Source organism: Cydia pomonella, chromosome 13 (assembly GCF_033807575.1).
Source record: "Cydia pomonella isolate Wapato2018A chromosome 13, ilCydPomo1, whole genome shotgun sequence".
Classification (NCBI taxonomy): domain Eukaryota; kingdom Metazoa; phylum Arthropoda; class Insecta; order Lepidoptera; family Tortricidae; genus Cydia; species Cydia pomonella.
In genome coordinates, this window is record NC_084715.1 from 4429034 (window position 1) to 4441176 (window position 12143).

Sequence of the window (12143 nt, forward strand, 5' to 3'; positions counted from 1 at the left end):
CGGCGTGGCGCGGCGCGGCGCGAGGGAGGCGCGCACGAGCTGTACTCACCGTATGACCCGGCCCTGTTGCTGTGTGGGCGTGAAGCGGGCGCACTGCTCGCACCAGGCCGGCGTGGCGCGAGGGAGGCGCGCACGAGCTGTACTCACCGTATGACCCGGCCCTGTTGCTGTGTGGGCGTGAAGCGGGCGCACTGCTCGCACCAGGCCGGCGTGGCGCGGCGCGGCGCGAGGGAGGCGCGCACGAGCTGTACTCACCGTATGACCCGGCCCTGTTGCTGTGTGGGCGTGAAGCGGGCGCACTGCTCGCACCAGGCCGGCGTGGCGCGGCGCGGCGCGAGGGAGGCGCGCACGAGCTGTACTCACCGTATGACCCGGCCCTGTTGCTGTGTGGGCGTGAAGCGGGCGCACTGCTCGCACCAGGCCGGCGTGGCGCGAGGGAGGCGCGCACGAGCTGTACTCACCGTATGACCCGGCCCTGTTGCTGTGTGGGCGTGAAGCGGGCGCACTGCTCGCACCAGGCCGGCGTGGCGCGAGGGAGGCGCGCACGAGCTGTACTCACCGTATGACCCGGCCCTGTTGCTGTGTGGGCGTGAAGCGGGCGCACTGCTCGCACCAGGCCGGCGTGGCGCGAGGGAGGCGCGCACGAGCTGTACTCACCGTATGACCCGGCCCTGTTGCTGTGTGGGCGTGAAGCGGGCGCACTGCTCGCACCAGGCCGGCGTGGCGCGAGGGAGGCGCGCACGAGCTGTACTCACCGTATGACCCGGCCCTGTTGCTGTGTGGGCGTGAAGCGGGCGCACTGCTCGCACCAGGCCGGCGTGGCGCGAGGGAGGCGCGCACGAGCTGTACTCACCGTATGACCCGGCCCTGTTGCTGTGTGGGCGTGAAGCGGGCGCACTGCTCGCACCAGGCCGGCGTGGCGCGAGGGAGGCGCGCACGAGCTGTACTCACCGTATGACCCGGCCCTGTTGCTGTGTGGGCGTGAAGCGGGCGCACTGCTCGCACCAGGCCGGCGTGGCGCGAGGGAGGCGCGCACGAGCTGTACTCACCGTATGACCCGGCCCTGTTGCTGTGTGGGCGTGAAGCGGGCGCACTGCTCGCACCAGGCCGGCGTGGCGCGAGGGAGGCGCGCACGAGCTGTACTCACCGTATGACCCGGCCCTGTTGCTGTGTGGGCGTGAAGCGGGCGCACTGCTCGCACCAGGCCGGCGTGGCGCGAGGGAGGCGCGCACGAGCTGTACTCACCGTATGACCCGGCCCTGTTGCTGTGTGGGCGTGAAGCGGGCGCACTGCTCGCACCAGGCCGGCGTGGCGCGAGGGAGGCGCGCACGAGCTGTACTCACCGTATGACCCGGCCCTGTTGCTGTGTGGGCGTGAAGCGGGCGCACTGCTCGCACCAGGCCGGCGTGGCGCGGCGCGGCGCGAGGGAGGCGCGCACGAGCTGTACTCACCGTATGACCCGGCCCTGTTGCTGTGTGGGCGTGAAGCGGGCGCACTGCTCGCACCAGGCCGGCGTGGCGCGAGGGAGGCGCGCACGAGCTGTACTCACCGTATGACCCGGCCCTGTTGCTGTGTGGGCGTGAAGCGGGCGCACTGCTCGCACCAGGCCGGCGTGGCGCGGCGCGGCGCGAGGGAGGCGCGCACGAGCTGTACTCACCGTATGACCCGGCCCTGTTGCTGTGTGGGCGTGAAGCGGGCGCACTGCTCGCACCAGGCCGGCGTGGCGCGGCGCGGCGCGAGGGAGGCGCGCACGAGCTGTACTCACCGTATGACCCGGCCCTGTTGCTGTGTGGGCGTGAAGCGGGCGCACTGCTCGCACCAGGCCGGCGTGGCGCGAGGGAGGCGCGCACGAGCTGTACTCACCGTATGACCCGGCCCTGTTGCTGTGTGGGCGTGAAGCGGGCGCACTGCTCGCACCAGGCCGGCGTGGCGCGAGGGAGGCGCGCACGAGCTGTACTCACCGTATGACCCGGCCCTGTTGCTGTGTGGGCGTGAAGCGGGCGCACTGCTCGCACCAGGCCGGCGTGGCGCGGCGCGGCGCGAGGGAGGCGCGCACGAGCTGTACTCACCGTATGACCCGGCCCTGTTGCTGTGTGGGCGTGAAGCGGGCGCACTGCTCGCACCAGGCCGGCGTGGCGCGAGGGAGGCGCGCACGAGCTGTACTCACCGTATGACCCGGCCCTGTTGCTGTGTGGGCGTGAAGCGGGCGCACTGCTCGCACCAGGCCGGCGTGGCGCGGCGCGGCGCGAGGGAGGCGCGCACGAGCTGTACTCACCGTATGACCCGGCCCTGTTGCTGTGTGGGCGTGAAGCGGGCGCACTGCTCGCACCAGGCCGGCGTGGCGCGAGGGAGGCGCGCACGAGCTGTACTCACCGTATGACCCGGCCCTGTTGCTGTGTGGGCGTGAAGCGGGCGCACTGCTCGCACCAGGCCGGCGTGGCGCGAGGGAGGCGCGCACGAGCTGTACTCACCGTATGACCCGGCCCTGTTGCTGTGTGGGCGTGAAGCGGGCGCACTGCTCGCACCAGGCCGGCGTGGCGCGGCGCGGCGCGAGGGAGGCGCGCACGAGCTCCGCGAAGCCCCGCGCTGAATTGGAGCCCATAGGGTATTGGAGAGCGCAGGCTAGGACCACTGATGAACGCTCCTCCTGCGAGTACAGATGAGGAGTGTCTTTTCAAAAGGGCTTATTTTTGTATGGTTTTCATAGAGAAATAAGACCTTTTGAAAATTAATAAACTCCTCAGATAGTGTCAAGTAGAAATTAATTGTTGGTGGTTCCGTTAGCCAGAATAAATCAGTATCACAGTTTTTAGAACAAAATACTGCAGATCAACCAACTAACGTGCGTAGTAGATGGGTCGATAGGTAGATAGATACTTTGTGGAAAAGGTATAATTACTACGAAATGGCAACGTGAATGCTACAACACCATGATTTAAAAAAGTAAGACATTTAAAAAAAAAAACAATGGGAAGAACGTGAAAATTAAACTCAACAAATCTGGTTCGGGAGCTTATCCTCGCTGAAGAGTCTAAAGACACAGGTACACTGGTAGATATACTAAGTGAGGTATAAACACAACATTACCTCTTTATTGCACTTCAAGCAGCGGTTGAGCTGGTGTCGGCCGATAGCGAAGAGCTGAGATATATCAGACTCTTCTTTGTCCACTTGCTGATTCAGGAGCTCATCCTCGCTGAAGAGTCTAAAGACAGGTACACTGGTAGATAAACTAAATGAGGTATAAACACAACATTACCTCTTTATTGCACTTCAAGCAGCGGTTGAGCTGGTGTCGGCCGATAGCGAAGAGCTGAGATATATCAGACTCTTCTTTGTCCACTTGCTGATTCAGGAGCTCATCCTCGCTGAAGAATCTAAAGACACAGGTACACTGGTAGATATACTAAGTGAGGTATAAACACAACATTACCTCTTTATTGCACTTCAAGCAGCGGTTGAGCTGGTGTCGGCCGATAGCGAAGAGCTGAGATATATCAGACTCTTCTTTGTCCACTTGCTGATTCAGGAGCTCATCCTCGCTGAAGAGTCTAAAGACAGGTACACTGGTAGATAAACTAAATGAGGTATAAACACAACATTACCTCTTTATTGCACTTCAAGCAGCGGTTGAGCTGGTGTCGGCCGATAGCGAAGAGCTGAGATATATCAGACTCTTCTTTGTCCACTTGCTGATTCAGGAGCTCATCCTCGCTGAAGAATCTAAAGACACAGGTACACTGGTAGATATACTAAGTGAGGTATAAACACAACATTACCTCTTTATTGCACTTCAAGCAGCGGTTGAGCTGGTGTCGGCCGATAGCGAAGAGCTGAGAAATGTCCGATTCTTCCCTGTCCACTTGCTGGTCCGGGAGCTCATCCTCGCTGAAGAATCTTAAGACACAGGTACACTGGTAGATATACTAAGTGAGGTATAAACACAACATTACCTCTTTATTGCACTTCAAGCAGCGGTTGAGCTGGTGTCGGCCGATAGCGAAGAGCTGAGATATGTCCGACTCTTCTCTGTCCACTTGCTGGTTCGGGAGCTCGTCGTTCACCTTGTTGAGTTGAGAATCTTGAGACACTGAGAAAATAATTATATTAGTTTGTCTTTACACATAAAGGTATGCATAATGCCCAGGAAGCGTAAGGATGGACGTATAGCCATGCGTCGGGCGGACAGAATAACGTCAGAGACAAAATTACATTACACTGGGCCCAAGATAGAGCGGTTTGGAGAGCACTGGTGAAGAGTCCTCAGCCATGAGGATACGATAAGGAAGGAGAATGGATAGGTTTTACCTGAGTATTCCACAGGACCAAACAAGGCTGCATGTACAAAATTTGTTTGATTATTAAAAATTGAGAAAACATTAAATTTTGGACCCTGCAAAACTGTCCGAAGCCGCTAATATTCGTTTGTCCCTTTCCGACGTATTGGTATGATGGAAAGGGACAAACGATCATTAGCGGCTTCGCAACTTTAGTAGACGTTTATGAATAAGGGGGTTAATGATTATAATTGACATTGAGAATAGCATCAGCTTTCTATCCGCATAAGTGCAATAAGATATCCTTTATTATATAGTACAGAGTGATTTTTTTGCTTTTTTTAATTATTTATCTAAAAACACTTTAAAACTACTTTCCATTTTTTAAGCAGCGAGTGAAAACCGCGTACGGTTTATCTGTCGCCAATGTCGCTGTTTACGTTCCGGTTTCATAGCTATCAAAAATTAAATGAATGAATGGCTTTGAGCTGGTGGAGTGACTTTTAAATTTACCTCCGACGTTTCGAGGACGGCAGAGGAGAGGAGGAGGGGAGAGGAGGGAGGGGGAAATACGCGATTAAGTCCCGTTTCTTTAATGTAATAAAGTATTACCTTCCTCCTGACTCAAGTTATGCCAGCCGTCTTCTCTCGGTTCGCCATCTTCGAATTCCGTGCTGGGACCAAGGAACTCCAGCTCTGCGTATTGATATTCTTCCGGATAGCCGTTCACCTGTTTGAGGTTTTAATAATTATAGCAGAAATAACATACGTAAGTTAATACGATAGAAGCGCTGGCCTAGCGGTAAGAGCGTGCGACTTGCAATCCGGAGGTCACAGGTTCAAACCCCGCCTCGTACCGATGAGTTTTTCCGAACTTATGTACGAAATGTCATTTGATAAATTTAAAAGTGGAAAAATTACTGCCTCGTATGAGACTTGAACTCACGGCCTCTGGATCGATACTCCAGCGCTCTGCCAACTGAGCCATCGAGACCTCATCCATAGCCAGGGAATTTTTCCACCATATTGGTCTAGGGGACCCTAGCGACGTCTACCGTAAGAGCGTTACACTTCTTAAACGGCTACCGGAGTTCCAAGTCATATTGGAAATTCACCAGTAAGATGTGCTACCCATACTAAATTAATTTTTAACAAGCAGAAAGGTTTTCCCAAAAAATCCAAATATATTCCAATTAATCCAGGTTTGATGATTCATTTGAAGTAAAAGTCACATTTCACGAAAGTGCAACCTAATTTGAACCTTTAATCGGTATGATAAAGTTGAAATTCTGTTGCCGCGTATGTGGTCGATAAATCGTACTTTGCCTGGAAAAGGGTCCAGTTAGTGAAAATTAGCATATTACGTTACTCTGTCGAACATTTAAAGGGCCATATGTACTGTAAAACGTTGTACGATACATGTGCGAATAGGTAATTCGCAACTTGTGTCTATTTAAAACACTCCCTTCGGTCGTGTTTTAATATATCGCCACTGCGGCGGTATCATGGTCGCATTTTTATCACTTGTTATGTCTCGTGTCACTTTCGCACTAACATACTTGTTAGAACGTGACAGACATGATGATAGATGATAAAATACCGACCATATTAGCCATACTGGTTTCGAATTTCCTATTTTTCGCACTTGTATCGTAATGTACTATTGTATTGTATTGTATTGTATTGTATGTACATGTAACAAGTCGGTAGCGCTCACCTGCGCGGCGGGCGGCGCGACGGGCGCGGGCGCGCCGCCCCTGGTCGCGGGAGGAGAGCTGCTGGCGAGGAGGGCCATCTCCTTCTCCTTCTTTCGTGTTTCCAGGATTTCGTAGTGCATCTGGTGAAGTATGAAGCGGTTCCAGCTCTGAAACAATAAATAAATAAATAAATATTATAGGACATTATTACACAAATTGACTAAGTCCCACAGTAAGCCCAATAAGGCATGTATTGAGGGTACTTAGACAACGATATATATAATATATAAATATTTCTAAATACTTAAATACATAGAAAACAACTACAACTCAGGAACAAATATCCATGCTCATCACACGAATAAATGCCCTTACCAGGATTTGAACCCGGGACCATCAGCTTCGTAGGCAGGGTCACTACCCACTAGGCCAAACCGGTCGTCATAATAAAGTTTGATGCATAATATTAGTACATACTGTTAACTAATAACCACTAATTAATGACAAAGATACATTGATTGTAAAAACGTATGACGTGATTAATGGACATCCCCTTAATATACGGAACCGTACAGTTATCTACATTAACTGTTAATGTAAGCATTATTACTTCCTATCAATTACCAAACCCATTTATTTATACGAGAATCTTGTACCTTCCATATGCTTGCATTGCACGGGAATTTTATTTTTCCTTTAAGGCAGGTTGAACATATCGATGTGTCAGATTATTTACCGACGTATCCTCTGTACCTGTATCAATGCCTGCAGGTCCTGTGAGTCCTGCCTGTCAGGCAGGATGAGGCCTAGAGCGGCGGCCTCGGGAACTGTGCGGAAGGCTCGAAGGAAATTAGCTGCCTGACAGGCCGCGCCGCCGGATGAGTCGAGCATTCGGAACAGGAAGCCTGGATACAATTGGGTACTTGACACATTGTTCAGCGTTGGAGGTGATGGAGACCGAATCAAAGCAGAGAATTACAATAGTTATATTTAATGTTAACAGAAGGCTAGTTGAGAAAAGTGATTTAATGGGAGAATCAACTTTTTAGCGTCACTCGTTGCCATGGTTACGATTAGTTGTCCAGGGGACAAAAGTTCATTGAAATACTGATTTTATGGTACTTAAATGTATCAAACTTGCGTTTTTGTGGTCGTTATAATCAATGTCCATAATGGGCTCCCTACTAAGCATGTTAATAGAACGGCATACAACGTCTCTTCAAACAAACTGTGCCACTGTTGTCCCTTGGACAACGGGACAGGATAACAAAACAATAAAAGTTGATTCACCCTAATCTATACACATGTAGAAGCTAATATAGTCGCGTACAGCGCCACACTATGGATTGTTTATGAACTATTGCATACATTGATATGGCTAAGCTTAGAGAGCAAGTACACAAGTTTTCGGTAGATGTCACCTTAAAGAGGTTAATTAGGTACATTTCATAGGTGGTGCCACCTACCGACGATAGAGAGATTTAATCTATCTAGATTAGGTAAGTAGGTATTTAGGTATGCTAATACCTAAACTTGTTAAGATAGGTCTTAACACACATGTTGAATATTATAACAAAATTTAACTAAATTGATAGTAAACGGATACAAAGACATATAGAAAATATAAAAAAATACAAGGTTCCAAAGTCTCAAAAAAAAATTTTTTTTGTTAGTTTCATAAAGAAGAAAATGGTATCATTCGATTCCTTACACGTTATTGAAAAATAAATTGTATGACAACTATATACATAAACGCAATATATCAGGATCAAAATAGCACAGCCCACGCCAATGTTTTCAAAGTATTAATCTATTTTTTTATAAACCTGCCTACGAAGCTGATGGTCCCGGGTTCAAATCCTGGTAAGGGCATTTATTCGTGTGATGAGCATGGATATTTGTTCCTGAGTCATGGGTGTTTTCTATGTATTTAAGTATTTATAAATATTTATATATTATATATATCGTTGTCTAAGTACCCTCAACACAAGCCTTATTGAGCTTACTGTGGGACTTAGTCAATTTGTGTAATAATGTCGTATAGTATTTATTAAAAAAAAAATATTAAAAAGTAAGTAAATGTTTTCCGGCTAAACATTATCTGTAGAAATATAGTTAAAAAAATATATGTGATAGTATTAGTATACCTCTTTGTTTCATATTTGTTTAAAGCAAAACTTATCTAGTGACCTATGTAGTTTCGGAAATATCTCGCAATCCAACTTTAAAACGAAGTTATGTGTAGGGAATTTCAATTTCATAATGAAATCTACAAAAATATTTTGTTTTAAATTACTTTAAATGTCAACGGAAATAGGTACCTAATTCACAGCTGAGACAAAACTCCTTTGCGCAAGTGTGGGCCAGCAACGTTGCCTTCACAGCAGGAGTATAGTACAGAACCTGAAACAAAAATGAAAATTAATCTGAAAACTGAAAGTTTATACTTGATACAAAAAATATACATATACAGAACCTACTACTACGAGGGCGGACTTTATGTAAAACAATAACCATTTTAACATATAAACTTTTTAATTACGATTCTGAACTCCTTGGTAGCTGGCAGTTTTTTATTTTTTAAAGGCGAGGCAATAAAAGTTTTTTTTTTTAGTTGTTGAGGCATATGTCAAATACGATCGGAAAATTGTGTGGAAAATGGAGAAAAGCGAATTTCTTGTGTTAATTAAATATTACTTTTTGTGGAAAAACTATTAAAGAGACTGAAAATTGTTTAAAAAAATATTATGGGGAATCTGCTTCTTCTCATGGAATAGATTGAACACATATCACTGAAAGATTAAGGATCAAAGTGAAATGGCGTTCTAAAAGTTTTAATTATGTGTCGAAAGATGGCAGTAAATTTACGCCGCTACAAAGTTTTCTTTGACAATACACCTGTATTTCAAACTCTCTTTGGTTATTATCCCGAAATTCGTACCATAACGCCATGAAATTCTTACTTAGAGGCTATTGACAGACAAGGATAAAAATTATTTCTAAAGGATCCTAAAACATTCTAATAGAGGTTACAATCGCAAATTTAAGGCAGCGCGAAAATGGTTCGCCAGTTAAAAATGATTCTTATTACCTGAAGCATAGAGTTGCAGTATGAATTGGGTAAAATAGCCTCCAATCCTGGGAGGCCGGGCTTGTTGCTCGATTCACTTTCTTGCTTGGTGTAACGACCATCGGTCTGAAAAAAAATCGATGGTATACTTAAAACATTACGACCTATAGGGACCGTGCGCGTTGGAGGGTCTGCCATCTTGTGATCTGAATCGGAATCATAAACATGCACATGTACACGTCACGTGTTTTCTTGTGCATAGTAGGTTCTGCCATCTTGTGGGCTACATCGGAACAAAAACATCACATTTACGCCTCGCGCCAAAAATCTGACGGCTCCTGTGCTGCCTCCTACAGTTCATGCACGCTCCCTATACCGCCAGAAGTTATGGCGTCCGTGAATCCAGAAGACGCTGGTTTGATCCGAGCGCTGGGAAGTGGGTACTTGGTTACTTTTTATTTCTCATAAGACATTTACCTAATTCAGTTTGTGTAAATTATAGGAATAAAAAAATGTTTTTAGTTGGCATCTATGTACTCTAAAAATAATTTCCCATTTTGTTTCTGCAAGTAGAGAAACAGTGCATTCTGACTGTAGACGACCCAGCTGGCCTAGCGGGTAGTGAACCTGCCAATGAAGCCGATCGGTTCGAATCCCGGTAAGATCATTTATTTGTGTCATAAATAAATACATAATTATAGGACATTATTACACAAATTGACTAAGTCCCACAGTAAGCTCAATAAGGCTCGTGTTTTGGGCACTTAAACAACGATAAATATAATATATAAATATTAATAAATACCTAAATACATAGAAAACATCCATGACTCAGGAAAAAATATCTGTGCTCATCACACAAATAAATGCCCTTACCGGGATTGGAAGCCAGGACCATCGGCTTCATAGACAGGGTCGCTACCCATTAGGCCAGACCGGTTGTTGGTGAAGAACATAGATATTTGTTCATGAGTCATGTGTTTTTAGGTATATATGTATGTATTTATCCATATACGTATTCATATCGTCGCCTAGTACCCATAGTACAAACTTTACTAGGTCGATCTGTATAAGATTATCTCGAATTTTTTTTTTTTTTAATATTTTTTTTATTGACAACCGGGTTGGCCTAGTGGGTAGTGACCCTGCCTATGAAGCTGATGGTCCCGGGTTCAAATTCTGGTAAGAGCATATATTTGTGTGATGAACACGGATATTTGTTTCTGAGTCATGGGTGTCTTCTATGTATTTAAGTATGTATATATATTACATATATAGTTGTCTAGGTACCTACAACACAAGCCTTATTGAGCTTACTGTGGGACTTAGTCAATTTGTGTAATAATGTCCCATAATATATATTTATTTATTTATTTTATTTTATTTATCCCAAACTAGAGTCCGACCCACGCTATATTTTAATGCCAAGTAAAATGTTCTTATACGCCTTTAAGTACTATGTCTGTTTAATAATTTAATATGTATAAATAACTTACATTTTTATGTTTCTGTTAACACGCCCGTATCTTGAATTTCAATAACGTACCTTTTGATAGTGCTTGGGCACGGGTTGGTTTGTAAGTTTGTTTTCTGTCACTTTGGCAGTGAACAGGTCTTCAAGAGTGTCTTCTATGTAGGGCATCTGAAATGGAATCACGTTGCTATAGTTATTTTACGAATTCGCCAATAATTGTGTTCCCAGGACAGCATTATATTCGAATCATTGTTTCGTTATGTGCATGAAACTTTTTAACAAGTTACCAAAATCTATAAGAGAACTGCCTGTACATAGATTTAGAAACAAATTAATGAAGCTATTATCTGATAAAAGCTATTATAGTGTAAATGATTTCCTCTCTGAAGATATACAGCCAGAGTTGTAGTAGTTTTAAGATTTTTGCATGCTAGTACAACCTGTTTAGTACAAATAGCAGAATAAGCAACCAATTGTCACTTACCACCTAAGACACTTTTGTACCTATTTATTCTTTGCAAATAAATAAATACAATACAATACAATACAAATATAACTTCTTAAAACCCTTAGAGATCTAATAATGCTAAAAAAAAAATTGTAAATAAATTATAGTTACCTGGTTTCTTTTGAAAGTTCTAGGGTTTGGAGCGTAGCCGATCGGACCCTGCATTTTCATGGTGTTGAGAACCTCTGGGTCTATCGGTTTTGGTTTCCTGTAGGACAGTAAAACTGTTAAAACTTTTTTGTGACGTTTATGTGTAATCAATGCAGTTACATAGATAGAATACTCTTTATATGCATACCTCAATATAAGTTACAATTGAAGGAAGAACAGATGATTCAAGATAGAGGTAAATAACAGGCGGTCTTATCGCTAAAGAGCGCTCTCTTTCAGACAACCTTTGGGTAGTGGAAATAGAGAATTTAATCATTAAAGCAGGTTTAGGGGTAGTTGCAGTTACATGTACAGTTCGATTCACGAAACGAAACGAATTATATCCGGTCTGGTCTAGTGGGTAGCGACCCTGCCTATGAAGCCAATGGTCCTGGGTTCGAATCCCGGTGAAGGCATTTATTTGTGTGATGCACACAGATATTTCTTCCTGAGTCATGGATGTTTTCTATGTATGTGAGTATTTGAATATTACATATAACACAAGCCTTCTTGAGCTTACCGTGGGACTTAGTCAATCTGTTTAAGAATGTCCTGTAATATTTATTTATTATTTATCAGTCAGTCAGGGTCACTACCCACTAGGCGTCTATCATATACTTATCTATTGACTAATTGTCTTTGTATGCATCTTGTCAATCTTGTGGTCGAGGTGATGAGTTGGTACATACCTGTATCCCTTCCTGAAGAAGGCAGGGGGCAGTTCATTGAACCACCTCGGGCCGGCGCCCAGCGGGGGGAGGGGCACGGACGAGAACTGGAACGTTGTATCGGTCGGGCCCGCGAAGGGAAGGCTTGGAGGGGCGTCGGCAAACTCTGTGGCTCTGCAATCCAATCATAACTCTCACTGAGAAGCACGGCGTGCAGCTGGAAGCCGGGGATCGCGGGTTCATGCCCCGAGTTGCTCGTCGGTAATAGAAATAGTGAGGTAATTGGACGAGTCCGAATG

General features: G+C 46.0%; 1 protein-coding gene across 1 annotated transcript in view; it reads right to left on the reverse strand.

Moving 5' to 3' along the window:
* LOC133524018 (PAN2-PAN3 deadenylation complex catalytic subunit PAN2) overlaps positions 1 to 12143 on the reverse strand; it is a 37009-nt gene that overhangs the window by 13059 nt on the left and 11807 nt on the right. Inside the window, exons 8-18 of the mRNA XM_061859787.1 lie at positions 11866 to 12018; positions 11138 to 11234; positions 10591 to 10686; positions 9066 to 9170; positions 8296 to 8377; positions 6728 to 6879; positions 5995 to 6141; positions 4890 to 5007; positions 4309 to 4335; positions 3954 to 4090; positions 2472 to 2647 (exon numbers count right to left, since the gene is read on the reverse strand). Of these exons, the coding sequence (XP_061715771.1) occupies positions 2472 to 2647; positions 3954 to 4090; positions 4309 to 4335; positions 4890 to 5007; positions 5995 to 6141; positions 6728 to 6879; positions 8296 to 8377; positions 9066 to 9170; positions 10591 to 10686; positions 11138 to 11234; positions 11866 to 12018 (1290 nt within the window). The remainder of the gene's footprint in view (positions 1 to 2471; positions 2648 to 3953; positions 4091 to 4308; positions 4336 to 4889; positions 5008 to 5994; positions 6142 to 6727; positions 6880 to 8295; positions 8378 to 9065; positions 9171 to 10590; positions 10687 to 11137; positions 11235 to 11865; positions 12019 to 12143) is intronic.